Here is a 26,095-nt window from a genome sequence, read left to right on the forward strand (position 1 = left end):
GTTTCCTTCCATCAATAAACTCTAAACTTCATCTCCTTCCCTCAGCCCTTCTATTCAAAATCTCTCTCTGCATTTTCAATATCTTCGAATACTTCTCATGCTTCTTAAACTTTACTGCATTAATCGTCTTACTTATCTTCTGAATCATCTCTTTATGCCCACTTCCATCAATTCTTATCATACACAGAACCTGATTCATCCTTTCATTCAACACCTGCAGTCTATTCACAAGTCCACTCTTCTTCATATCAAGTCCTTCGGCTTTCCGTAGTATCATCTCATTCTCAAAGCTTAATGATTCTATCTTCTCCTTGAAACTCTCATTCAAACTCACAAGCTCAAAATATATTCCTCGATATACATCAATCATCTTGCTTCCAAAGTCATTAACAACTTTCTGTGCCGTTAGAGCAGCCCTTTCAGGTATATCACTCCATTCTCCAATCTCAGGATATTCAACTTTAATACCAATTGTCATCTTAAACATTTCATCAACTCTCGCACACACATCAGACTCTTTCAAAAGCTTCACTTGGCATTTTTCAATCACATCATCGCATCTAACAAACAAAATCTTGTCATTAGTCACTCCAACATTTCCATACATCTTCTGCACCCTTACACTTGCAATCACAACTGGCGCATCCTCAACAATAATCAATTCATCTCCCATACAAAAAACACTCTCAAACACACTGAGCTCATACATCGATACTTTATATGTGTAGTTCAGCATCAACACATTCTTTCGAACATCGTAAACTTCAATACCGTCCTCATAACACACATACATCCTTCCTCCCTTCGCTACAATACTTCTTGCGTTTCCATCAAAACATATTGGCTCAGGAATCATTCTCACAGGCTTACTCAAAAGAACCATCCGCGTCACTACAAAGTCATACGATCGATAAATCCTTCCAGAACGCGCCAGAAACCAGGAAACACCGTCATCAATTGCAAAATCAATCACTTCATCCTCTTTCGACACTTCGCCCTTGCTGCACACTACAACCTTCTCAACCATCCTAACATCTCCGTTCTCCTCTTCATTCACGTACACCTCAATCCTTTTATTGCTGTATAAAAAACACACTGCTTCATTCCTTGCATCACCTTTATTCACAAATACTTTCACAGGCGCATCCACTAACTGATGACTACTGCTATGCACTACTTCTTCTCCAAATACCCTGTATCTATGCAGAGCATTCCCACAGATTATTAACAGGCTACCACTTGCATAATACATATAATCAACTTTCTCATTAATCTTCAAATACATTTTATGCTCGTCATATGAATAAATACACTTGCTAACCAGAACGCCTCCTTTCATAAAAAATATTCGGTCTTCAACAAGCGCACTTACACCCAGGTCATCCACACTTCTCTTCTCTATATAACTCACCTGCATCCAAGGGCTTTTCATTCTACAATTTCACAAACATCCGCCATACACAACTTCAATCTCAAAAATCAAGCTTTAATCATTCTTAGAAGTGGTTCACGTCATACACATACGTTCCTCTTTCATACTCGTATCCAACAAACTTCCTCACCGCATCGCTCTTCAGCCCATACACAAACCTTTCTTGTATCCCCTTCAACGGAAACTGCTTCTGCTCTCCTCGGATGTAATCTCCAAGACTCCTGCTATATGGAAACACTCCTTCAACATACACCCTTGCTCTTCTATTCAGTCCCACCCCAACAGGATCATTCACTACAACACTGTCTTTTGAGAAATAAACCTTAGACTGAATGTTTGCCATCGTTACCTCAGATGCATTAACCGTGTCAAGATACTCAATTCTACCTTTGTCTTCAAAGCCTATAATCAGATTGTGTACTTCCTTCATGTGCTTAATGTCATCAATCGATGGAATCGTATACACATTCTCCCTTGATAGCTGCTTGGGTGGCCTGAAACTCAGTGAAATCCGGGATGTCTTTTTATCCTCCTTAAACACCGGCTGTGGAAAAACTTTGTTCAGTGGTATGTGCTCCTTCTCGGCCTTTTCAAACTTGATGTTTTTCACCAAGAACGGATCAGAAAAGTCTGCCTTTTGTTGTTGCACATACCCTTGAGACTCATATCCTTGTTGAACTTGAGGTTGAGTGCCTTGGTTCATTGTTCCAAACATTTGCTGTGCAGGCATCGGCTGTGTTTGTTGCATTGGTGTAAATGCAAATGTATTCATGCTTGGATTCACAGTTGATGTCTGCATATTCGATGCTGTAATTCCAAATACTGGTTGAGACTGTGTTCTGGATTGCAAGAAAGGATTTTCAGGTTCATTTGTTGATGTTGTTGTCTGTAATGGTTGTTGCGATAATGAAAATCCTGTACTCGATGGCTGAGAAGCAAATGCAGGTTGTGATACAGAACTTCCCAACCCAAATGTTGATGTCTGCTGGCCTAAAACAGATGTACCTGATACAGGCATACTCTGCGTCGGTGTGCTTTGTGTTGAAATAAATGGCTGGAATCCAGATCCTGTTGCTCCAGTCCCAAGAGTACTTGGCATTTGTCCTCGATTGTCTGATACAGTGTTATTTGCTGTTCCATACATGCCTCCATATCCAGAATATCCACGAGGTTCAGTCAATGCTCCTCCAACAGTTGGCTTTCTGCCCAACGAATAATCTTCAGATCTTAGCTCTTCAACAGATTTATGCATGTAATGCTCATTTCCATTTATATGAATAAGAGACACGTCTCCGCCATTATCTTCGCGTATCTTTCTCTGCATATATGTATGATCTCTTGTTCCAGTGCTTGTGCCATATCCAGGCATACTCATACTCGTGCCTTTGTCATTCGAAAAAAGACTTTGGTTTGTTCCAAACGGATTTGAAGCTGTGCTAGACTGTCCCCAAGGACTAGTCTGTTGAGGTTGTGCCATGGATTGCATTCCCATTGAAAATGCTGGCGCTTGTGTCTGTGAACTCTGGCCAAATATTCCGCTTTGCTGCGGTGCAAATGAACTTGCCGTAGTACTAGGCGTGCCAAATGAAGACGAGGTTGGTACTATTGTATTTGGATTGCTTGTAGTAGATCCAAAAATATTGCTTGCTCCTCCAAACGCATTCGATGATCCAAATCGCGGCATGCTTGACATAGAAGACTGAGGTTGCGATGAAACCGATGGCGGCATGCTTAATGGTTGCTGGCCCCCAAAAGATTGTCCAAACATTCCCGTGTTTGTGCTAGGCGCAGCCCCTGCTCCTCCAAACGGCGTTCCAGTTCCAAAAGACGTTGGCCCAGAACTTCCAAACACTCCACTCTTCACTCCACTTGAGGATCCTTGTGTGAACGGGTTTTGCATACCCCCGTATCCAGACTGAGGCTGTCCAAACATCGAAGGTTGTTGTGTAGATCCATACTGCCCTTGTTTGTCCTTCTGAGGCGTCTGAGTAAAAAAAGACGACGAATTGAAGAACTTGTTCATATTGCCTTGGTCCATTTTCAGGGCTTCATTTCAATGCACAAGTTATCATCCTTACAGCCCAAACACACACTCCATAAAATCACCAACAAACTAAACATTTATTCAAGATGCTTCTCATCCCTTCCTTCGTCTCCTTCTTCCTGCATCAGTGTTCGTGTCTGCATCACACGCCACAATGTTTACATCCACTGCTCGGAAGTACTCATTGTTCAGAGACATCACAAAATCATTCGTTTGGAACCTCCACACTCCATCAACATGGTTGTAAAAGTCAACCTTTCCTTTGAAGCTCATTGAACTCGTAACAGATCTATTAAATACAACAGGAACACTCAGATCATACATCTCAAGAATCCGCTTTCCTTGGTTCGGCGTCAACACATTCGCATTCACCTTCTCGTCAATTATCTCCAGAAGCGCCTTCCCAACCATAAGCTGCCTATAGAATTCATACATCAATGCAATGGGGCCAGGCAATTTTTTATTTATTCCAAACATTCTTCTGCTCCTCATTTCTCTTCTCTTGATCTACTGGCACTTACTATTTATCTATCTTTCTTTCATTTAAAAACATCTTCAGCAATACAAGCATACGTCACATGCTCATTACACAATCGCCATCACTTTACATCAACAACTCCAGTAAATAAATAAATTTTGTCATTGTATAGCTTGTTCATTCTTCTCAATTTGTATTATTGATACAGTTCAGAAGATACTTATCATCCACATCAATCGTATTATAAGGCGAAATCCTCTTTACTACCTTTCCTGAACGATCAACAAGAAATTTCTCAAAGTTCCACTTAATGAAGTTTAGATTAAATATTCCCTTGCCATTTTTGGTTTTAGTCAAATGATTAAAGACTTCATGTTTATTATCCCCGTACACATCAACCTTATCAAACAACTCAAATCTTTCATTGTTATTATTTAAATCTTTTTCATTGTTATCTCCTTTTAGGTAGTCAAAAACCTTATCATGTATTTTATTGATGTCCTCTGGCTCTTGGCTAAGATACTGGTTGCATGGAAACAAGAGAATCCTCAGTCCTTTATCATAGTACCTTTCTAGTAGCATTGCAAAATTCTCGTAATTCTTAGGAGCAAGCTTGCATTTAGATGCCACATTAATAATCAACAAAACAAAGCCTTCAAATGCTGAAAAATCAATCTTATCTCCATTCCATTTTGTTGCACTTAGTTTATAAAAAGCTGCTGATTCATCACTCATCATATCTAGGGGTTTCAGGAAAACTCATTGATACTTTGACATACATCATATTTATTCATGGTTATTCATGATTGTTCGTACTTTGTTGATTCTTATCATACTTTATTTACCCTTACTAATCCTCATCATGACCTCATGATCTTCATTCATCACTAATCACTTCTAATCTTTAGTCAAATCCTCAGTATAACTCCTTGGAACTATGATCTTATCGGACCCAATAATTATCTCAACTCCCAGGATTTCACTCAGCTCATAAACAACTCGGATCTCTTCAAATGTCATCCCTCCAATTATATACACACAATACACCTTCTTGTGTAGAACATCCTTCTTCACTGACAAAAGATAGCTCTTGCGTAACGACTTCAAATGTGCTCTGGAGTGCGTCAGGCAAGTTATATCCACATGCCCCTGCTTCTTTTCAATAAAGCTCCTTAGCACATTCGAAAGCACTGGCTCGTACCGACTAACCTCGTATCTATGGTCAATCTTCTCTTTCAGTGGCACAAACAGTTCCTGATTCTTAAACTCAAGTTCAATCTCCTTGCTAGTGAATCCTGCATGCTTCAACATCTCCTTCTCATTCTCCTGCAGTCGGTATCCGTTTGCTTTCAGAAGTATAAGTATCCTAACCCTGTCCGGCTTCTCAATCCTTCTATTGCATAAATACTTAAAAACCTCATCAACTTTCATCTTCCATTTGGTTCCATCGCTTTCATACCCCGTGGAAAGCTGCTGCTCAATCCCAACAAACTTCGAAAGATAATCAAACTTGTTATAGCACTTCTGTGCCATCCTGATCAGCTTGCTCAAGCTCTCTTTTGTCTTTGATGCTGCTGGCGCATCAAGAACCATTTTCATCAACTCCTTACTGTCCACTTTTGTATCCAACTTCTGTGCTATCTTCGACAGAAGGTGTGCATGGTGTCTCAGTGTCTCATTGACCTCTCCAAGATGAACACCCCTTACACTCTCCCAGATCCTGTCTCTCATGTACTCTTGTGAAAACACATCAACCTCCTCAACCTCCAGGTCCTCAAGCAGCGTTCTGAATGTGAAAAAATGCATAAAAGGTGAAAACAAATCCACGCTTCTGTCAAGAATAATCATCTCGCCTCTCCTCGAGTCATTCTGAGATGCTTCATCAAATATCTCTGCAGACTTTTTGCATACATATCCACTGTAGCTCACATTAAACATCGAGTTTAGTGTCTTGCCTACTGAGTATAGCTGATCCGGAGTACACCTGAAAACCCTCTGCTCAACAGCAACAAAATCAATGTCCACAATCTTTGTCTTTATCAAAGGATTCAACCATTCACACCTCTCCAACGTGTAAACCACAAATGAAGAATACATCTTGCTCTCAAAGTCCTTGTTTATCACATTTGCAATATCCTCCTCCCCTCTCACAAAGTATATTACTGGAAAGTCTACAGGTGTTCTCTGCTCCTCAATCCTTTGCGAAATCACAATGCTATGATTAATAAACTCAGACTTCACAAATATGTTCTTCATAATTGCTGCTGCATGACTGTCATATATCAGTAGGCTCCATTCTGCGTCATGGTGCGATCTGAACACATCATCAATTATCTTTTTTTTCAGTATCTCTGGAAGGTCCATTTTAAGGACTACATCCCATCAATTCAAAACAATGATTGCTTCTCATACCATTCAACAACTGTATTTCTCAAAACTTCATAAAGTATACTTTTATTACTTTTATGCCTCACCAATCTTGAACTATCAAACAGATCCACATGGAGATATCAAACAGCTTCATTAGAAAGTGTAACTCTTTTGAACGACACAACATCTATCCAAATCGACAGCAGCAACAGAACAAATAGGAAAAGACCTATCAATCCAATTCTCTGTCTCTTGCTTTTTGTTTTCATAAAAAACTCACAATGCTAACCTAAAACAACGGTGCAAAACACCGTGACAATCCTGACACACATTTGTGGCTCTTGAGCAAATACTTATGAACCATTATTTGATTTGTTATCAGCGATTTACTTGTCTTTGGTGTCTTTACCATGACTACCATCCTTATTTGCATCTGTAATCGCTTTTCGCATTCTTTTTTGTTCTCTTCGATTTATACACTCGTTTATTCTTATACTTGCCATCTCCAAAACTTCGCCATCTCCATTCCCATTTGCATCTTCAAGTTCGCCATATCTAAAAACATCAATTTTGCCATATGTAAGCTCATTGTATCTTTCATAACATGCTTGACTACTTCTGCACATTACTTGCCCTATTAGTCCCCACTGCGGATGGAAGGTACTAGCAACAGTAACCAAGCGCTGATCATCCTCATTACTCCATTCAGAGCCTGCCTGCAACGGGCTCACACGTTCTTCCCATCTGGCTTTGCACTGCGATGGCGTCTTCGACATAAACAGAGACGACACTTTAGACCACTTGTTTACTCCATACTTCATCACCCCTGCTTTCAAGACCTCATCCTCAGTCTTCGTCCAGCAACCATCACCCTTCTCCAGTTTCATTGTATGCAAACACAACTTCAATAAAAATCAATTTATTTCTCTGCAACAGATGAAATCACACAATGAAGACCAAACTCCTCCAAAAAACGATTTACTCTCCTTGAGATGCATCTGTAGTGCATACTCAGAGATCTTCTCAAAAATCTCATCCACTCCAACTCCACTCTTTGCAGAGCATTCAAAATACCCAACAGCGCCAATACTTCTGGCAAGCTCCAGTCCTTCTACTGTAGATATAGGTGAATCACCGTTTCTTGCAAGCTCCTCAAGCCTTTGACTGTCATCTCTCAAGTCAGACTTTGCCCCCACGAGGAAGTACTTTGCATGAGGTGCCTTCTCACGAACCTGTCCAACAAGGTTATTTTTCACCTCTGCATACGACGTTCTGTCATCAATTGCATAAACAATCGTAATATAATCTGCAGATGGCAGCGCCAGATGCCTGAACCTTGCATACTCGTCCTGCCCTGCAGTATCCCATAAGCGCAGCTCAATGGTATTGCCCATATGCTTATACATGTTGTTCACAGAGTTAAACACAGTAGGACTTATTTCTGTGCCAAACACCTTTTTTTTGTGTCTTGTAAGAATGCTCGTCTTTCCACACGTTGCAGACCCAATGATTGTCAGCTGCTTTGAGATATCAGCAACTATACCTTCTGACATCTTGAGGGTTGTTTTGTCTGCATACATATGCTCTACAGAGTCTCTTAGATAGGACAAACTATACAGATAGAGAATGTCATACAGGCATTGATTTACAAAACAGATACATCAGTTGTCTTATTGCATTACTTAGGCACAGATATGCACACTCCTAAGTCATAGCATTATACATGCATTAATACATTTCATAATAACATAATATAATGTGTTTGCATTGATACGCATTGATTCATCATGGCATTGGCATTACATTTATGTGTTTTCATGATTTGATGTGGCTGCCAACATACTCATCTTTTAGAATCATACAAACCCCAAGATGTCAATAAGAGGTTTAGATGATATGAAGATGTACCCGAAGCAGAATTTTCTAATGAAGATTCCGCACAAGGCATTTGAAAAAATGAGGATATGCATGGATGGGAACTGGTTTCTTCGTAAATACACGGGCACAATGAAGATCCATGAAGGCTTTGTAATGGGGATGGATGAAATTGTCCTTGAGTGTTTAGCACCACTTTTTGAGTTTAAGAAGGAGTATGACATAGACATCATATGGGTTTGGGATGGAATTCGACTTCAAAAGCCTCAGATAGTGGAGCAGAGTGGATCAGACACACAGATGCAGCATGCATTTGATCTATACAGGCAAGGTGAATACAAGAGAGCAGGAAGAGCATGGGGAGGACTTGCAGAGATGGGATATAATACTGATATGATAAACAAGGTGCTTGGCGAGAATGGTGTATTTCCAGTCACAGCGCCGTATTCAGCAACTGCACAATGTGCATATTTCATAAGCATTGGTGCCTGCTCTTATGCATTTGGAAAGTCTGATATTCTTCTTTTTGAGGAAGTGGAGAAGGTTATACTGGACATGTTTGGGACATCCACAACTGAAGGATGCTTCAACGTACTTTACAAGAGCAAGTTTGTTGAGTTTTTCGGACTTGGGCTAAAGCAGTTTTTGATTACTGGGTTGCTTCTTGGATGTGACTTCTGTTCAACGCTTCCGAGCTATGCAGAAGATTTTTCTGTTGCAAAAGTCGTTGACGCAGTTAAGGAGTCTGATGATCCGATGCAAATGATCAGGAAGTTATGTGAAGATAGTGTATGTAAGAAGTATACAGAGCACTTTTTGCAAGGAGTAGCGACTGTAACTTATCATCCTGTTATGAAGATTACAGGAGAGGTACAACCTTATAATCAAGATAATGTGCCTAAAGGGCTAGAGAAAATATTTGGAACAAGGCTCGCGCCAAGAGTATATGAAGCAATGTTTATGAACGAGGTTTCTGGCGATGCACCGCAGATTCTTGGGATGAAGAATGAAGATGCAGATTTGATAAGCATGACGGAGGAAATTATGGCAAGAATGGAATCTATGAAGCAGTCCAAAGGATTTGCGGATATTATTTGTCCAAAGATGGTTATTTGCAATGGCCTAAGTGAGTATTCTGCACTATTACTGCTGGAGATGATAATACTTGGGAGAATGAGATCACCTTATGTCCCAAAAATACTCTGCTTGTATGATGGACAAATGTACGGTGGAGGTTGCAGTAGTCAGAAGATGGAAATAAGCAGATCCGAGTTACTTAGTTGCCTAAGGATCGACTATGAAATGTTGAAGTACTACGCAGAGCTACTGAAGGTATTTTCGTTACTTAAGAGTATGAAGGAGATGGGCGAGAAGATGTATGGAATGAAAGCTCAAAAGCAGAGCTTGAAAAAACCGATTCTTTTGAATGCGCTTTTCCACGGCTCTTTTGAATTTAATGGAGAAATGGGAAAGAGCAATTTTGAGTTTTTGAGGAGGGTAAAAGTGTTTTTAGAGGCAAACAGAGGGGTTGATGAGAAGGTATCTGAAGCTTTAGTAGAGGTTGAGGAAGTTCTTAAGCAATAAATGGTGTTGATTGATTTATGGAGTGAATTTAATGGTGAGAAGAAGCGAGCTAGGTTTTGATGTGATATATGCCCCTAGAAATGATACGTGAATTGATAGTGTGTGTGCTGGAAGGAAGGGATATTGATGTTAAGGATTTGCCGATGGATATGGCTGATGTTGACGAAAGCTTGAATGATATGGAAATTGATGATATTCTAGAATGTGTTATTTCTTATATACATGGAGTATCAAGCGATCGAGCGGGAAGGAAAGAAGATGCATTAAGGCTTTTTAATGAATACTGTGCAGATTGTGAATATCTGAAGTTGGTTTGTAAAGAAACGATAGAGATGTGCAGGAAGAAGGAGCGAGAGGGAAGAATAAGGATACAGAATAAGATGAGGGAGTTTAGATTTGAGGTGATTGACTGGGAGGATAGGGAGTGGGTGATGAAGCTTATTGAGTATTTTTATGTGATGGGGATGAAGAATGTCGAGCATCTGAATGCTGAGATTGAATTGCTTGAGAAGAGTGATGAGTGCAGAGCAAGTAATCAATCAGGCATTGAATGTGTAAGGATTGATGAATCTGGAAGAGCTGAAAACATGCTTGTGCGCAGGAACAAGCCGACTATGAGCCTTGATGAATTTGCAGACAAGTTAATGGCTAGCATGAAAAACGAAGTCAAAGTTATTGATGATACAGAGCCAGAAGAGAAGTATACAAGAAATGAACTGATTATGAAGGACAATGAAAGGGATTGGAGAGGATCAAACCGAGGAAACACAATAGGAATGGGATGATGATGGAAGAGGATCAACCTGTGCAGAATGGTAAGGTGCATATTGATTTGGATAGACAAAGACGACCCCATGAAGAGAGGATATGCGTCTTGTGAGGACATAGATTTTGATAGGGAGGAGCTCTATGAGTCGACTGAAGATAGAGAGGCGCTGATGAAAATGCCAGAAACAAGGCGAGAGGAGATCCTGTATGAGAGGCATCTGGAGCGACAAAAGCTTAGGGAGAAAAAAGAGCTTGAAGAAAAGATGTACCGAGGAAGTAAGAAAGACGATGTGAGTGTGAAAGATAAGGATGGTGGCAAGGACGTGTTTACAGGAGAGGGCGGCGATGAACAAGAGTTCCTGGAGTTTAGTGGCTGTATTGTCAGCAGAGACATGATTGCAAGGAATGTGTTCAAACCCTTTTTTGAAGGGTTTGTGGGTCATTTTACAAGGGCAAGGATAAATGGGCTGTATGTGGTTGTTAAGATATTAGGAGTTAGTAAAGGTGAAGTATATGGGATATGGATGAAGGGACAGGAGGTGAAGACAAATAGGTACTTGGATGTATCCACAGGGACAAAGACTTACACCCGGTTTAAGATTGAGAATGTGAGCAATTCGCCACTACTGAATGAGGAGTATGAAGATGTGTGGAGGTCGTTCAAAATAGGATCTGTGTCAAAAGTTAAAGAGTGCTATGATGAGTTGATAAAGATGATGAGCAAGGAGCTGAGTGATGGAGAAATAACGGAGATGATCAAATGCAAGGAGGAGGTGTGTCCTCGGAAGCGGAGTGTGGCACATATGAAAATTGAGTTAATACAGAAGAGAGACAAAGCGATTGAACTTAAGGACAAGAAGACAGCAATGAAATACCAGAAGTTGATTGAGGAGATTGAGGACCAGGTTAGCAGGGATTCTATCAAGAGGCGTGAGTAGTATTGATTAAAGTAGAGATGTTTTGTATATAGTCTTGGTATGTTTACCATGTTTGGTTTAGTATGAGTTTTTGTTTATGCATGTTGGTGATTTATATTATATGTGCTTATGCATTTTGGATTTTTCTGGAGAAATGCAAAATTTTAGCATTGAGTACGGAGCCCCCCACATGTCTAATCAAAAGAAGAATGTGAGCGAGAAAGAGGAATTTTCTGAAGAATCAAATTCCGATAGTAGTACTATCACGGGTAGCGACGTTGATTATGAAAATAGTGGATCTGGATCTGAATCTGAATATGAAAATAGTGACAGTTATGAGACCGAAGACGAATCTGATGTTGACGATGATGAAGATTCTTAATTATTTGAATGGGCAGTGGTGAACTGAATTGCTACAGCCTTTAATGGCAATATTCTAAGGTATATGGTATTAAAGGATTTTCTTTAATTTTTGAATTTTATATTAAGAATTGCTTTTTCATGTGGTGCTTGCCTTGGCGTAGATCTTGATTCCAGACTCTGGATGAACGAGGTGTTCTCGTGCTTTCAATGTTTTCCATCTTCGTTCGATTATGAAGAGTAAATTGAATGCCACACAGCACCAGTTGATGAAGTTTGGATTACCCACTCCTTTGATTCTGAAGAGATACTGGATGTAGTTTTCAAGAACAAAGAAAAGCAAATAGAAGTGAAGAACCGGCGAATGCACTATGAAAGGTAAATAGCTTTTGTAGTTTGATGGCTTGAACAGCAGTATGATTTCGAGCTTGTATTTTTCAGGAACAGCAAATGTCATGTAAGTCATCAGTGCATAGAATGTATGATAGAAGTACCTTGCATATTGGGAAAATATGTTAAGATGGAAGAACCAAGTGACACTTAGCGATGGATTGTGCGAGTTTCTGAATTCTGCTTCAAAAAGACGCGGAAATGCATGTGAAAGAATGAATGCATTGTTACCTGAAAGCAAAGGAGCATAGAACGTGCTCATAGTTGTAAGTATGGTTATAGGCAGTTCATTATATCCCTTTTTGAGTAGCACAATCAATAAATTCTCTATAGATATGGAATCAGCAGGAACAAGCATTGAGCATATCAGGTATTTCTCTGAATTCAGCACGAATGCCGTTATAAAGTCACAAATGCAAGAGACGAGCACGAAGTGTTTTCTTGGTATGAAGTGATACACGGCAGGAGTGATTGTTGGCCTCAAATACATTTTCTGGTAGATGCTTTCAGGATTGTAATAGTTGTAGCATAATGATGGAATATCATATGACTTGAATACAAGTATTGCCATGTATAGAAATAATCTCTTAAGCTTAATCATTCTCTAGGGTTGATGAACTCTGAGAATTATGAGGATGCTTTTGTATGATAACCAGCCTTGATGAGCTGCAATGCATAGTTATAGTATAAAATTATGCATTCGAGACTAATGATCTCTGGGAGACAATAATAAGATTTCGAATTATTACGGCTAATCACATCTTCCTTTAATTGATCTCTTGATAACTCTGTCTTTGCTGATGATGTAGCAATCAGCACCCCAACCAGAGAGTGCGTCTCTATCGACAGAGTTAAGGAATGCCTGAACACAGGTGACAAAAAGATTTTCGTCGTCCATACCTGGCCTGTATAATGCCTCGCATATGCCTAGAAGATTCTTGTATGCGGTTCCAGCAGCCACAAAGTCACCAGGTGTAGTGGTGGAGCCAATGCAATCGAGTCCAGATATGTATGGAGTATTATCACATGAAAGACCAACAACAAGCGGACTTGTGTAGTATGGAGTGGCTCTCTTTGAGTATAGAATGAATGAAATCATGTTATTGAGTTCCTCAGGCTCCATTTCCCTTTGCTCTTCGAGCTTGAATAGGTTGTAGTTCTTACGTATCTTTCTTAATAGAACCTGCGTGTCTGGGACAAACTCAGGAAGACCCACAAACAGCTTAGGCCCAATTTTGTGTATTCTTGTGAAGTCCTTTGAAACGGTTATTGCGCCCGAGCCGAGTCTTCTGTCACTTATTATTGCCACGCTTTCACCTCCTGCCATTGCTAGAATAGATCCTCCGTAGAGTGTGGCTGGATCAAACATACTGGGGTGAATAAGTGCCTTTAGATTAAACCATTGTTTAGTAATAGAATGTAGAAACAAGTTAATTTTACAAAAATGCGGCCCTTGAATGTATGAGATATACAATGAAAGACCATTGCATAAACGAGTGCAAATGATTCCTTTGTATATCATGCCTATTCTGTTTTTGATATTTTCATACACACAGGCAGTGGCAGTGCTTATTGTTATTGTGTGTGGAGGAATGTTCCTTGCAGCACTCTGGTCGAGCAGGATTAGGGTACTGTTTTCAATGAGTCGAAGCAATACAAAGAGCGGAGATTACATAATGTATGAAGGAAAGTTATGCAAGCTTGTGGATAATTCATTTGAGTTTGAAAAGTCTGGATACATGTTGGAGGAGGGTAAAATGATCAGACTGAGGGCAAACACAAAAAAGACATTTGGATATTTTTCAAAATGGACTGACAGAACCAATGAGTTTGTTGAAGGACATCGTCTCAGACACTTCAAGAAGAACCAGTTTGATATTGTTCCTCCCACTTTTTCGGAGCTTTTTTTTGAGCATGCAGTGTCTCCGCTATTTGTGTTTCAGGTATTTTCAGGGTTGTTGTGGTGTCTTGATGAATACGTGTACCAGGCGATCTTCAGTCTTGTTATGCTTTTTGTTCTTGAGTCTGGGCTTGTATTCCAAAGGATGATGACGGCCAGAAACTTCAAGAAGATGAGTCATTCAAGTGTAGAAGTTAAACTTTTGTATGAATCGAAGAAAGGAAGAGCCGAGACACCAGGAACGAGGATTATGTCTTCTGAGCTTTTTCCTGGCGATGTGATTGAAATCGACTCACTGGTGAATGTTCCATGTGATCTTTTACTGATTAATGGAGCATGTGCAGTTAATGAAGCAATGCTATCTGGAGAGTCTGTGCCACTGATGAAAGAGGACATTTCAGAAAGGGGGTCTACCGAAGTTTTTGATAGAATCAGGGATAAACGACACATCCTTTATGCAGGGACAGAAATAGTTATGATGAACAAGTCTCCACTGACTTGTTTTGTACTGCACACTGGATTTGAGACTGAGAAGGGAGATCTTGTGCGCAAGATGATGTGTGCAGAGGAGGTTACTGTGAATGACAAGGAGGCCTTTGTGTTTATTTTTGCGCTTTTGATGTTTGCAATAGTTGCGTCGTTCTACACGTATTGTGAAGGTAAGAAGCTTGGGAAGTCTAATTACAAACTGCTTCTTGAGGTTATTTTGATTCTTACGAATGTGGTGCCTACTGAACTGCCAATGGAGCTAAGCATGGCAGTAAATGGATGTGTAAGGGCATTGATTGGAAAGGGAGTTTATTGTTTGGAGCCGTTTAGGATTCCATATGCAGGCAAGGTGAATGTGTGCTGTTTTGACAAGACAGGCACACTAACTGAGACTTCTATGGATGTTGCTGGGATTAAGCATCAGACGATAAAGTCTGTTGATGTTCTTGCAAGTTGCCATTCGCTACTAAATATTAATGGAAATGTATTAGGAGATCCAATGGAGGTTGCTGTTTATGAGTATATGAAGAAGGAAGAAATGAGCAATGGACGAAAGTACAGCAGCATAAAGACATATTCTTTTTCGTCTGAGACTAAACGAATGAGTGTGGTTGCGGAGGTTGATGAAAGAGTGTTTGTGGGAATGAAAGGAGCGCCTGAAACAGTGAAGAAGTATTTGAAGAATGTGCCAGAGTGGTATGATGAGTATGAAGAAAGTGCTTCTGAGGGATATCGAGTGCTTGCGCTTGGCCACAAATATTTTGATAGGAAGGAGAAGTATGATAGGGATGATGTTGAGGAAGGCCTTGAATTTGCAGGGTTTTTATTGTTTGATTGTAGGCTTAAGAAGAATGTGAAGGAAACTATTGATACGCTTTATGCATCTGGGCATAAAGTTGTGATGATAACAGGAGACAATGCACTGACGGCGAAGAATGTATCAAAGAGGATAGGGATATCTGGAAGAGCTGCTGAAGGAGATGAGATAGATGCGGCTCTTAAAAGTGATGATTTTTTTTCAATATCGATTTTTGCAAGAGCAGATCCTACACACAAGGAGAAGATTATTGAAAGGTATAAGAATGCAGGGAGCTACACGTTAATGTGTGGAGACGGGACGAATGATGTTGGTGCATTGAAGAGTGCACATGTTGGAATAGCTCTTATGGAAGCGGCATCTGTTTCTAAAACGAATGAGAAGGAAGCAAAGAAGAATGGTGTTGGAGCTAAAGGAAGAATTGGTAGACAAGAAGCGATCGATAATATGTCTAAAGAGCTTTCAGAGCCAAAGGTAGGACTTGGAGATGCGAGTGTGGCAGCGCCGTTTACTGCAAAGACTGGATCCTTAGAATCTGTGCTGGATGTGATAAGGTATGGAAGGAGTGCGTTGGTGACTACGGTGCAAATGTACAAGATTCTTGCATTGAATTCGTTGGTGAGTGCATTTTCTCTGAGTGTGCTTGACTGCATGGGTGTAAGGTATGGAGAGACACAGCTTGTTGCATCAGGGCTGCTCATAGGATTTGCGTTTATGTTTTTGACACAGAGTCAGCCGTTGAAAGAGATAAGCAAGAAAAGGCCGTTAACAAATATCATCAACCCGTATATTGTACTTTCTGTGATTCTTCAGGTGAGTGTGCATATTGGGTCTTTCTTTGTGATGATAAGAAGGATAAAACAGATTGAAGTGCCAGTTTACCAAGAGAAGTTTTCGCCATCGCTGATGAACTCTGCGTTGTTTTTCCTGTCGACTACTCAGCAGATATCGACATTTCTTGTGAATTACATAGGCAGGCCTTATCGAGAAAGCCTGATTGAGAATAAGAAGCTTCTTGGATGTTTGTTGATATTGCTATTTTTGATACAGCAGTTGGTTTCAGGAAGTAATGAAGAACTTAGACAGAAGATGGAGATTGTGGAGATAGGAGATTTGAAGCAGTTTGTGTATATGGTGCTTGTGATGGACATTTTTCTTTGCTATACATTTGAAAAGGTGTGTTTCTACATGTTTATGCTTTGATGTCGGCTTGAAAATTCATGATCTTAGTAGACGGTGAAGTATACAAGAAAGCAGCATGAAATCAATAAAGGTTTTTTTGCATTTGAATATGTTATATAAGTGAATATGCATGATATAGAATTGAATATGTTATATTGGTCAAAGGATTCATAATATAGAGTTATATCAATGTTAAATTCCAGCGTGCTTTAGATGGATTGATTGGAAGTGTAAAATTTACATGAATGAGACCCAGCGATGGCAAATGATGAGATGAAGGGAGTTCTTTTTATTTTGAAACAGTCGCTTATGGATAAATGCAAGTCATCGCCTGAATGCAGAAAAGTATTGAGGAAAATCATCTCGATTGTGGAAGAGGATCCGAGTCTTTTGAATGCTCTTGGAGAATGGCGATTTATGGAGAGGGAGTTTGTCTATCTGATGGGTGATCTGGAATGCAGGAATGAGTTGTTTGAGATCGTGAAGCAGATGCTGAGTGTTCCTTCTGTCCTGCTTCCTTGCTCATTCGTGACAATTAAAGGAGGGTATTTTATGTCTGAGCTGCTGAACAACTTGTTGAATGAGCCCGAAGGCATTATTGAGATCTGTGAGCAGGCGATTGGAAAAAATATAATGTTTGCTCAGATGCTTTATGACTCAGGATTTTTTATCCTGTTGAATTCAATAGTGAGTGAAGAAACGGCAAGGCTGTATTCGGTATTATTTGCGTATCGGATTAGCAGAGCACATGGTGTTTGCCATGGTAAAAGAAGAGAAGATGTGATGTATGAGCTAAGACGAAGGCACTTTGATCCTGAGATTGTTTTTCAGGAAGACAATGTAGTGGTGCTGAAGGAACCGCCATGTATGCATAAGAAAGGCCTTAAGCTGCACCGGGATGTGTTTGATAGCCTGTACAACACATCTTTTTTTGACTTAATTTCTCTAGGGATTGAAATGAACTTGCATCTGCTGAACTTCTGTGATTGGGATTATTCAGCAATATATGATTCTAAAGAGCTTAGGGAGTTAGTCATGGCAGGGAATTACCTTGGGATTAGATTGTATAGGAGGATCCTACAACATCTTAATAGATTGAGCTCTGCAGTACTGCATCTGGATAAGATTGAGGATGCAGATCTAATGATTGAGATATGCAAACTACTGGAAACCAAAGACAAGTGTTTGGTGATGGAGTGTGCGCTGATTATTTACAACTATTACGAGCTTTTTGAATGGAAGATTGACAAAAGATATTTTGGAGAAGTCAGAATCCGTAAGATATTTGGTCTTCTGGAGTTTTGTAGAAGCAATTGCAGATGCTTAGATCAATGTAAATTAGATAGTGCAAATGAAAAGTATGTAAATGGTTTGAATGAACATGGAATAATGTGTAAACCTGAACTTAATCAAGATATGAGGATGATGAATGGAAATAGCTTCAATAAATATGGAATGACGAATGAAAACGAGATCAATCAAGATAGGATGATGAGTGAAAATAACTTGAATGAAGATGCGAGCGAATCTTGCTTTATAGACTGCGAAGCTAGGATGATTATATGTCTTCTTTCAAGGCTGTATATTGATGTTGACAAACGATATTTCTATAAGCCATCGTATCTTGCTTTAATGCGTGAATGGAAACGTATATTTTGCAGACACAAATGCTTGAATATGCGATTTCTGGACATTTATTTTTATGATATGATTGAGTTTATTGGAAGGAATTGCTATAATGTTGCACGAATTCTTTTTCCATTTAAAAAGGCACGTAAAAGAAAAGAAGCAGCTGCTGATAAGCATCTGAAGGAAAATGAGTATTTTCAGCAGATTATTGAGCGCGAGGATGAGAATGATTTTGATTTATGCTGATACAATTTTAATTGTATTTTTGTGATATTCAATTGGCGCTCATGTTAATCCAATTGCCCACTCGGCATCTTTTTGGGAATGCGACGCTTGCTTTACTTCCCTAACTCTTCGCTTGTGTGGGCCTGCTCTTTTATGCTCGTTAAGAACATTTTCTGAAATGAAGTGTCTATCACACTCGTAGCAATAGAACTGTCCACATCCGGGAAGTTCTGGATCATATGGAATGGATTTCTGAGATGCCACTTGTAGTTGGATTTGGTCTATTGCCTTTTGCCCAAATATTGCTCTGGTTCTCCTTATTCTACCTTTATGTCCGCTTTTGGTGTGTTGTATATGCTTCTTTGGCATGTGGGTATGATTTTTTGTGCAAAAGCGAGTCCTTAATTTGAAAGACCCAAGCCCTTCTGATGAGTTTGTATGATGTTCTAAGGATTCCAAAGAATGGAACCAAGGACGATGTGGAGCATGCGTATCGTCTCCTAGCAAGACAGTACTTCCGGAATCAAGAAGCGATCGACCAAACCGGATTTGCAGAGATAAATAAAGCATACACCATATTGAAGGATGAACACAAGAGAAGTTTCTACAACATGTTTGGAGATTTGTCTATCCAACTTCTGCTCCAAAGCAAGGACTCGTACATAATCACAAGAATATTTGATAGATTCAATGTTTTGATGTATTTTTTTGCGAGTATAATGATTGAAATAGCGCTATTTGTACTACCGTTTCTAGTTGCGCATGAAATAAGTGTGAGTGTCTATATGAGTATTCCTTTAGGAATTGCAACTGTAGCAATCATTGTTTCTGCGATTAGATCGATTGCATCGCTTTCTAAAGTATATGGATTTGGCAATGAACTCAAAAACGTAGTATGTCGTTCAATAACTTTTGTTCTTGTTATTGCGGTGTATTTCAATTACATGCTGTATGCAGATGGTGCTGTGAAGAGCTTGGCTATACCTATATGCATTTTTGTTGGATTACAAGGATTAGTTGTGCTGAATTCAATACTTTCTTGGAAATTATCAGGACAAACAGAAGACTTTAACAAAAAGAAAATACTTATAGATAGAATTTGGAAATTAGTGATGTTTGCTACGCTTGTTACACATGTTGTTCCATCATTTATCAAGCCTCTTTTGTTTTTAGAAGGGATTTGGAACCATATCAATAGAAAATATTCGGTGTTTGTGAATGCATGTGTAACTCTCCCATCCATATTTTATATAAGCACATTTTCATTGATATTGGCAGGCTTTAAAAGCGCTGTGATATATATACCGCTGGGGATATTCATGACATTGATTATTGGAACAAATGGATTTATAATAGCTACGATTGTAAATATAAATCCAAAGAGCAAATACAATAGCAATATATCTGGATCTCTTCCATATTATGAGGTTTGAGGGTTTAAGTCAAAGCAAGTTGATTGCTTGAAATGTTTTTGTATTGTTACCAAAGTTATAATAAAAGTTTATCATGTTTTATTGTGGTTATGTTGTTGGATTGCTGGATCAGTCCCTATTGAGTATGAATGTGCCAATGATCGCATTTAACTGTAAATCCTCAGAACAACCGATTGATGCTCTGTATTCCACATCACTTAAGTTCTTTAAGATTTTCATTTTGTTTCTAAGGTTGCTTCTACTTACAATATCACACAGATTAGATACAAGATCATTACAATCGAGTCTGTATTCAAATACCACACTATTAAGCATTTCTCTTCCGCCTGTAGCACTCATGGTTACTAGATCGTTAAGAATTTTCAGATATACACTCTTTGGTGCTGTTCCGTTGAATTGTTGAACATTCTTTTCATCAACCACACCGAATGACGAATAGACACCCTGGATGTCATTAACAGCCTTGCGCATGTCTCCTGCAGAAAGCCTTGCTATTTCATCAACACCTTCTTCAGTGTACCTGATGTCTTCGTTCATGCATATTTCTTTTATCCTCTGCTGCATCTGATTCACAGGGCCAAACCTAAACTTGGTGCATCTCGATATAATCGGCAGAATAATCTTCTTTGAGTAATTGGCTATTAGGCAAAATCTTGTGCTTGCACTGAAGTCTTCGATTATTCTTCTGAGTGCATTTTGTGCATCCCTGCTCATCATGTCCGCCTCGTCCAAAATAACAAGTTTAACTGATTTTGAATAGGCTGACGCAAATTCCTTAATTGTTTCCCTGACTGTAGATATTCCTCGTTCGTCACTTGCATTCAGCTCAAGCACGCTTGCCTTTGGCAACTTGCTAGCAATCGACCGGATTGCTGTTGTCTTTCCAGTTCCAGGTGGACCATAAAACAACATGTGCGGAATAATCCCCGCAGATGAAATGGCAGAGAGTGCCTCAACAACCTCTCTATTGCCAACAATTTCCTGTAACGATCTAGGACGATACTTTTCTGTTAATTGCTGCATTGTTCAGGGTACAAACCATATCTGCTGTAATTGTGCACATAAATATTTCAAACGATGTTTTAATATCTGCGAAATAATTCATCAATTCATGAAACAAATACATTGCAAATATATAATAAACATGCAATCTGCAAATGTATGATATATCTGTTTCTGATCGGTGCCATTTATGGGAAGGAACTAATCCACAGGCTAAGCGTCAATGAGAAGATCTTCGATTACGGTGGCACAACACTCCGTGTAGACAAGTCTGAATCCTTAGAAGCATCTCCAGAATACAAAAATATGTCATATGTTGTAAGGGAAGACGACAAAGGTGGACTAAACTTTGAATTCTTTACAAACACCAACAACCTTAAGCTCATCAAGAATGATGAAAAGCCCAATACCATAGAGCTACAATACACGCCCTATAAAGAAGGTGACAAATTCATAATCTCTGATGACGATCGTCCAATTAGAAATCCCAAACTTGATGGCTTTTATAAACAAGGTAATCATTCAGAAATCCTTAGCTTTTCTCTCTAAGCATTCTGATTAAAATAAATCCAAAATAAGTTAAAGCTTTTATTCTCTATGCAACTCGGCAATATGCTATTCAGGCTCATTTCTATTTATGCATTAGAAGAAATCATGGCATAAATAACACATCATACAATAATCAAACAGTATTAATATGAACCATTACACAGACATCTGGTTTGTGCATCTTTGTGCCAAAATAACCTTCACAAGCTTGGCAATCGAAAGCATCACAAGCAATGGTTCTTCATCATAGCACTCACCCTTAGACATGTTTTCAAGCGTTTCTAAACTCTGGTTTAGCTGCTCAAACTCATTTGCCTGATCCATAAAATCGCTTTCTACTGCCAATGCCATAAACTCTTTTGATATTCTTACCATGCATGCTGCATATGCACTCACATCAATATCCTTTTCCTCCTGTACATCTTTCCTAATGCTGCATAGAACTTCAACCACTTCGTTAATCTTCGATCTCATGTGTCGTTCTGTAACTTCTTTTAATCGGGTGTTCTCCATCGCAACAATTGAATATATTTTTGCTGCCTCATCTGCAATCATCTTTTTTTTCATGCCTGAATTTAAGTTTGAATGCAGTAACCGTTCTATATTGTCTCTATGGTACTTATATTCTTCATTCCTTTCGTACCCAAGATCATTGCACTTTTTCAAAAAAACATCTATGTCTAACAGCATCTTCAATCCATCAGCACATCTGTCATCAGAAAACATCTTAAACTGATCCATCATGTGTTCTGCAAGAAACGTATCTTCTCCATTCTTGCTTAGAATGCATCTAACATGTGATATAAACATGTATGTTTTCTTAATGATGTCATCTTCAGAGCATATCTCCTCTACCGATCTCTCTTCGCTTTCCATGTCTTTTTTAATAGATATTATCATTTTATCAATATTATCGATTAGTCCATTAACATCACCTGACAGACTGCCTTCTTCAACTGATTTCTGTGATAATACAGCTAACACATCCATAACAAGACTCCTAAAACCCTCATCCTTGATCTTATACAACTTCTTTTGCATCGCACTTTGAAGCGGTAGATGCGGCATGTCTTTTCTCCTGTGCAGTTCATTCACAACATCAATTACAAGATCATCAAAGCTCTTTTCTGGAAGCAGTGACATTTTTTCAACTGCATTCACCTGTCTTGTGCCAGTCCGTGCCTCCGATGTTTCTGTAGCCGCATAGCTTTCAAGCTCATATCTAGCAAGTTCCCTGTTCAGTCTTGCTGCCATTCGATTGTTTTGAATTATTTGCTTCCTGTTTTATGCCGGTTTTATGTTTCTGTTTGAGATATAATGCATGAACTGAGGATTCATGTTGTCGTTCCACAGTGCATAAAGCACTGCATAATCAAACATCGCGTGCCCAATATATCAGAATTAAATTTTCGTCATATTAATCTATAAATAATATCAAGTGAATTTCTACTATATAATAATTGCTTTTGAAACAAACAATGACATGCCCGGGCAAAGAAGGTGGAGACCATCGATTTGTGGATGTCTCCGTCTTCAAAATGAGAGATTCTTGCCATGAAGAGCTTGATGAACTTGACAATAGCTATTCTGAAGCCGAATGTCCTACACCAATTACAGCTATTGATCGAACAACACAAAACAACATCAGCATTGCAGAACATAAAATGAATCAATCCATCAAAGATCATATTTATGGCTGCACAGAAGCAGGTTTGCAGCAAGACAATGATAGCTTAAAGAGTAGCAAGCAAGCCTCGACACAAGTACATCAAAACAGTAATGTACCTGCAACCAAGGAATTCGGGAGAAAAGCCAAACAAAGAGTATGCTCAAATTGCCAAACCACAAGTACACCCTCGTGGAGAAGAGGTGACAATGGAAAGTCTCTATTATGCAACGCATGCGGGTTATATCAAAAACTGCACGGAAGAACGCGGCCTTATTCCATGGCATCTAGTGCAAGAGCCAAAAACATCAAAGAAGGACCAAAAACAAACACATGTATATCATGCAATTGTGAATTTTCAACCTTTGAAATCAACGGCAGATTGATTAATCTATGTAATGAATGCCTTGCATACACAAGAGGAGGCAAGTATCCAGAGAACACAATCAGGGAATGTTATCAAAACGGATTTAATACTAGCATCCAAATACAAGGATACAAAGATCTTTACAATGATGCACATAGCCAATACCATAAGGTTTACAGTAGTCCTCCTGAAAGCATAATGTTTAGTGAATATGGTAACGCCTACAATTATTATCATCAGCAGATGACATGCAATCCGGTTTATGGCATGTATACATCAAATATAGCATACAAGCCTATCAACGCAGAGTTTGAATGTAAGAATCATTATCCAAACATTGTACAACAAGGCGGCTATGGCGCCAGAGACTATAACCATAAGAAGCAAGCCTATCCTAAAAAATATGAGTGTGACAATGATGTAAATGATTTAAATGATACAAACACAAGATCAAACCTCTAATTAAAGGCATTCATGGATGGCCTGTAATGTAATAAAACTATTCTATTGTACTTTACAATCAATTACTAGAAAACTCTTTTTTCATAGACTTCAACACTACCCTGGCTTTTTTTCCAGAAATCTTCTTTCCATCCATATGCCTGATGGCTTTGAGAGCAGAAAGCTCTCTGTCATAATTAACAAATCCCTTTCCTCCACTCAATACTCCGCAGGAAAAAATGCATCCAAACTTCTCAAACGACTCTCTAAGGTCAGTGTTAGTCATCTTGGCTGGTAAGTTATACACAAAAATGGATCTTTCATGACTTATGACTCTATCAGTTTTTTCTTTCTTTAAAAATGGTTTGATTGACAACTTAGTAGTGTTATGGTTAAATGAAACCTTCCCTTCTAATGTAAGAAGATACTCTGCATCTTTTTGTAATGAATAATCAACTATCACAAGGCCATCATTGTTTTGTGTGGCATTTTCTATAGTGCCATAGTATTTGAAAAAATCTGAAATCTCATGTTGATGTGTTCCTAATGGAATCCCAGATACAACGACCCTTCGCTTTCTATCAAAAGCAGGCTCTACTTGCAGTGTGTCTGTGCATCCATAAAGTCTTCTTCCTCTTATAGATTCAATTGCAGCTACACACTCTTGAGACGTTCTAAACTCAACGATTGCAAATACTCTAGGTTCTTTCACGACTTTTATTGATTTTATGTCTCCAAATGGAGTGAATATCAGTTCTATGTCCTTTTCCAAGTAACATTCTGGAAAGTTGCTTACAAACAGTTTGTTCATTGATGCAGGGATGCAATGCGAACAAGAATTCCAAACAAATTGGCCCCAACGTCGATGAAAGTGAACACGATATATCACAAGCCAAATGAGATATCGAAAGAAAGGAAAAGGGACGTGCAGTACGTTAAGTTCTCGAAGAATGAGGAGCATCATCCTTTGATGAGAGAAAGAGAGTTTATACGGGCATTAAATGCAACAAAGATAGACAGAATGATGAGCAAACCGTTTATTTGTGCGTTATCTTACCACAAGGAAGGCATTCATGTTCTGTGTAGACATCCTAGCCAGCCTGTGTTTGCATCTGGCAGTTTTGATAACCAATTGTTTGTGTGGAACATGAATGATAGAACAGCAAACAGAGAATACAATTGTGAATATTCAATCAAGGGACTTGGAATGGATCAGAATGGATATTTATATGCAGGCCAGGGTGCTTTTGTAAAATGTCTTGATAATAACATAAATTATGCATGTAAGTCTGAAATAGTATGCCTGGAGATTGGTAAAGATGTGCATGCAGGGACATTTATGGGCGTTGAAGTGTTTGATATCGAAAAAGGAAATCGGAAGCAGTGTGTAAAGACAGAGCATTCGTACTGTATCCAGTCGAGCTTGGTGATGCCTAATGTTGTTTGTGTTGGACAGCAAAAGGGATTTACACTATTGGACAGCAGGATTGGAGAAAAAATAGATACGATAAGGAATGGAAAGACAAACGATGTAGCATTCAATCCAAAGCACGGACATATTCTTGTGTCGGCAAATGAAGACGGGTGTGTGTACAATCATGATATAAGGTATCTGCAGGATCCATGTGGAGTTTACCGAGGACATGCGAATGCAGTGGTTGCAGTTGAATTTGATCCACTTGGGGTAGAAATAGCATCTGGAAGCTCCGATAAGACAATACGAATATTTGAGATAAATGAAAGAAAGAGCAGAGATGTTTATCATGCAAAACGGATGCAGAATGTGTTTGGTCTGAAGTACTCGCATGATTCGCAGTTTATTGTTTCTGGAAGTGACGATGGATCGATAAGACTGTGGCGAAGCCATGCATCAATTCGCCCTGGCCCGTTGAGTAGAAAAGAGAAAGACAATCTTGAGTACTCTAAGGCACTAATCAACAAGTATAAAGATGTAGAGGAGATCAACAGGATATCCAGGCATAGATTCCTTCCTCATATATTGAAGACTTCATTAAAGAACATTCATGAATCTTACGAAGCAGCACAAAGACGAAAGGCAAAGCGAGAGAGTCAAAACCAATAAAATTAGTGCAATGAAATAAATATTGTTTACTGAAAGAATGCAAATTTCTGTGATAATGCAGCTATATGCAAGTTGAATATGATTGCAAGACGTA

At 39.1% G+C, this 26,095-nt stretch overlaps 22 protein-coding genes across 22 annotated transcripts; 9 read left to right on the forward strand and 13 right to left on the reverse strand.

Moving 5' to 3' along the window:
* Nucleotides 1–28: 28 nt before the first annotated feature.
* Nucleotides 29–1,417, reverse strand: M896_020460 (uncharacterized protein; the record flags this gene model as incomplete). The annotated part of the gene is made up of 1 exon (XM_014708766.1): nt 29–1,417. The coding sequence occupies one exon, from the start codon at nt 1,415–1,417 to the stop codon at nt 29–31; it is 1,389 nt and encodes a 462-aa protein (XP_014564252.1).
* A 79-nt stretch (nt 1,418–1,496) lies between these two features.
* On the reverse strand, nt 1,497–3,470 carry M896_020470 (nucleoporin autopeptidase domain-containing protein; the record flags this gene model as incomplete). The annotated part of the gene is made up of 1 exon (XM_014708767.1): nt 1,497–3,470. The coding sequence occupies one exon, from the start codon at nt 3,468–3,470 to the stop codon at nt 1,497–1,499; it is 1,974 nt and encodes a 657-aa protein (XP_014564253.1).
* A 99-nt stretch (nt 3,471–3,569) lies between these two features.
* On the reverse strand, nt 3,570–3,911 carry M896_020480 (gamma subunit of transcription initiation factor IIA; the record flags this gene model as incomplete). The annotated part of the gene is made up of 1 exon (XM_014708768.1): nt 3,570–3,911. One exon carries the CDS (start codon nt 3,909–3,911, stop codon nt 3,570–3,572), a length of 342 nt encoding a protein of 113 aa, XP_014564254.1.
* Nucleotides 3,912–4,140: 229 nt separating this feature from the next.
* Nucleotides 4,141–4,692, reverse strand: M896_020490 (glutathione peroxidase; the record flags this gene model as incomplete). The annotated part of the gene is made up of 1 exon (XM_014708769.1): nt 4,141–4,692. The coding sequence occupies one exon, from the start codon at nt 4,690–4,692 to the stop codon at nt 4,141–4,143; it is 552 nt and encodes a 183-aa protein (XP_014564255.1).
* A 159-nt stretch (nt 4,693–4,851) lies between these two features.
* On the reverse strand, nt 4,852–6,318 carry M896_020500 (Sec1-like intracellular trafficking protein; the record flags this gene model as incomplete). The annotated part of the gene is made up of 1 exon (XM_014708770.1): nt 4,852–6,318. The coding sequence occupies one exon, from the start codon at nt 6,316–6,318 to the stop codon at nt 4,852–4,854; it is 1,467 nt and encodes a 488-aa protein (XP_014564256.1).
* Nucleotides 6,319–6,710: 392 nt separating this feature from the next.
* On the reverse strand, nt 6,711–7,211 carry M896_020510 (uncharacterized protein; the record flags this gene model as incomplete). The annotated part of the gene is made up of 1 exon (XM_014708771.1): nt 6,711–7,211. One exon carries the CDS (start codon nt 7,209–7,211, stop codon nt 6,711–6,713), a length of 501 nt encoding a protein of 166 aa, XP_014564257.1.
* Nucleotides 7,212–7,238: 27 nt separating this feature from the next.
* M896_020520 (Ras-like GTP binding protein) lies at nt 7,239–7,877 on the reverse strand (the record flags this gene model as incomplete). Its single annotated transcript, XM_014708772.1, has 1 exon — nt 7,239–7,877. The coding sequence occupies one exon, from the start codon at nt 7,875–7,877 to the stop codon at nt 7,239–7,241; it is 639 nt and encodes a 212-aa protein (XP_014564258.1).
* Nucleotides 7,878–8,196: 319 nt separating this feature from the next.
* Nucleotides 8,197–9,783, forward strand: M896_020530 (uncharacterized protein; the record flags this gene model as incomplete). Its single annotated transcript, XM_014708773.1, has 1 exon — nt 8,197–9,783. One exon carries the CDS (start codon nt 8,197–8,199, stop codon nt 9,781–9,783), a length of 1,587 nt encoding a protein of 528 aa, XP_014564259.1.
* An 80-nt stretch (nt 9,784–9,863) lies between these two features.
* On the forward strand, nt 9,864–10,568 carry M896_020540 (uncharacterized protein; the record flags this gene model as incomplete). The annotated part of the gene is made up of 1 exon (XM_014708774.1): nt 9,864–10,568. The coding sequence occupies one exon, from the start codon at nt 9,864–9,866 to the stop codon at nt 10,566–10,568; it is 705 nt and encodes a 234-aa protein (XP_014564260.1).
* Nucleotides 10,569–10,637: 69 nt separating this feature from the next.
* On the forward strand, nt 10,638–11,489 carry M896_020550 (uncharacterized protein; the record flags this gene model as incomplete). The annotated part of the gene is made up of 1 exon (XM_014708775.1): nt 10,638–11,489. The coding sequence occupies one exon, from the start codon at nt 10,638–10,640 to the stop codon at nt 11,487–11,489; it is 852 nt and encodes a 283-aa protein (XP_014564261.1).
* Nucleotides 11,490–11,967: 478 nt separating this feature from the next.
* Nucleotides 11,968–12,819, reverse strand: M896_020560 (uncharacterized protein; the record flags this gene model as incomplete). Its single annotated transcript, XM_014708776.1, has 1 exon — nt 11,968–12,819. The coding sequence occupies one exon, from the start codon at nt 12,817–12,819 to the stop codon at nt 11,968–11,970; it is 852 nt and encodes a 283-aa protein (XP_014564262.1).
* Nucleotides 12,820–12,969: 150 nt separating this feature from the next.
* On the reverse strand, nt 12,970–13,587 carry M896_020570 (beta type-3 subunit of proteasome; the record flags this gene model as incomplete). Its single annotated transcript, XM_014708777.1, has 1 exon — nt 12,970–13,587. The coding sequence occupies one exon, from the start codon at nt 13,585–13,587 to the stop codon at nt 12,970–12,972; it is 618 nt and encodes a 205-aa protein (XP_014564263.1).
* An 88-nt stretch (nt 13,588–13,675) lies between these two features.
* On the forward strand, nt 13,676–16,627 carry M896_020580 (putative E1-E2 ATPase; the record flags this gene model as incomplete). Its single annotated transcript, XM_014708778.1, has 1 exon — nt 13,676–16,627. The coding sequence occupies one exon, from the start codon at nt 13,676–13,678 to the stop codon at nt 16,625–16,627; it is 2,952 nt and encodes a 983-aa protein (XP_014564264.1).
* Nucleotides 16,628–16,864: 237 nt separating this feature from the next.
* On the forward strand, nt 16,865–18,481 carry M896_020590 (uncharacterized protein; the record flags this gene model as incomplete). Its single annotated transcript, XM_014708779.1, has 1 exon — nt 16,865–18,481. The coding sequence occupies one exon, from the start codon at nt 16,865–16,867 to the stop codon at nt 18,479–18,481; it is 1,617 nt and encodes a 538-aa protein (XP_014564265.1).
* A 39-nt stretch (nt 18,482–18,520) lies between these two features.
* M896_020600 (zinc finger domain-containing protein) lies at nt 18,521–18,829 on the reverse strand (the record flags this gene model as incomplete). The annotated part of the gene is made up of 1 exon (XM_014708780.1): nt 18,521–18,829. The coding sequence occupies one exon, from the start codon at nt 18,827–18,829 to the stop codon at nt 18,521–18,523; it is 309 nt and encodes a 102-aa protein (XP_014564266.1).
* A 59-nt stretch (nt 18,830–18,888) lies between these two features.
* Nucleotides 18,889–19,893, forward strand: M896_020610 (uncharacterized protein; the record flags this gene model as incomplete). The annotated part of the gene is made up of 1 exon (XM_014708781.1): nt 18,889–19,893. The coding sequence occupies one exon, from the start codon at nt 18,889–18,891 to the stop codon at nt 19,891–19,893; it is 1,005 nt and encodes a 334-aa protein (XP_014564267.1).
* A 108-nt stretch (nt 19,894–20,001) lies between these two features.
* On the reverse strand, nt 20,002–20,916 carry M896_020620 (small subunit of replication factor C; the record flags this gene model as incomplete). Its single annotated transcript, XM_014708782.1, has 1 exon — nt 20,002–20,916. The coding sequence occupies one exon, from the start codon at nt 20,914–20,916 to the stop codon at nt 20,002–20,004; it is 915 nt and encodes a 304-aa protein (XP_014564268.1).
* A 138-nt stretch (nt 20,917–21,054) lies between these two features.
* M896_020630 (uncharacterized protein) lies at nt 21,055–21,444 on the forward strand (the record flags this gene model as incomplete). Its single annotated transcript, XM_014708783.1, has 1 exon — nt 21,055–21,444. The coding sequence occupies one exon, from the start codon at nt 21,055–21,057 to the stop codon at nt 21,442–21,444; it is 390 nt and encodes a 129-aa protein (XP_014564269.1).
* Nucleotides 21,445–21,600: 156 nt separating this feature from the next.
* M896_020640 (uncharacterized protein) lies at nt 21,601–22,698 on the reverse strand (the record flags this gene model as incomplete). The annotated part of the gene is made up of 1 exon (XM_014708784.1): nt 21,601–22,698. The coding sequence occupies one exon, from the start codon at nt 22,696–22,698 to the stop codon at nt 21,601–21,603; it is 1,098 nt and encodes a 365-aa protein (XP_014564270.1).
* A 224-nt stretch (nt 22,699–22,922) lies between these two features.
* On the forward strand, nt 22,923–23,939 carry M896_020650 (GATA zinc finger domain-containing protein; the record flags this gene model as incomplete). The annotated part of the gene is made up of 1 exon (XM_014708785.1): nt 22,923–23,939. One exon carries the CDS (start codon nt 22,923–22,925, stop codon nt 23,937–23,939), a length of 1,017 nt encoding a protein of 338 aa, XP_014564271.1.
* A 58-nt stretch (nt 23,940–23,997) lies between these two features.
* On the reverse strand, nt 23,998–24,729 carry M896_020660 (putative RNA-binding protein; the record flags this gene model as incomplete). The annotated part of the gene is made up of 1 exon (XM_014708786.1): nt 23,998–24,729. One exon carries the CDS (start codon nt 24,727–24,729, stop codon nt 23,998–24,000), a length of 732 nt encoding a protein of 243 aa, XP_014564272.1.
* A 54-nt stretch (nt 24,730–24,783) lies between these two features.
* Nucleotides 24,784–26,001, forward strand: M896_020670 (Sof1 domain-containing U3 snoRNP protein; the record flags this gene model as incomplete). The annotated part of the gene is made up of 1 exon (XM_014708787.1): nt 24,784–26,001. One exon carries the CDS (start codon nt 24,784–24,786, stop codon nt 25,999–26,001), a length of 1,218 nt encoding a protein of 405 aa, XP_014564273.1.
* Between the last annotated feature and the right edge of the window lie 94 nt (nt 26,002–26,095).

Source organism: Ordospora colligata, assembly GCF_000803265.1.
Source record: "Ordospora colligata OC4 chromosome Unknown contig_02, whole genome shotgun sequence".
Classification (NCBI taxonomy): Eukaryota; Fungi; Microsporidia; family Ordosporidae; genus Ordospora; species Ordospora colligata.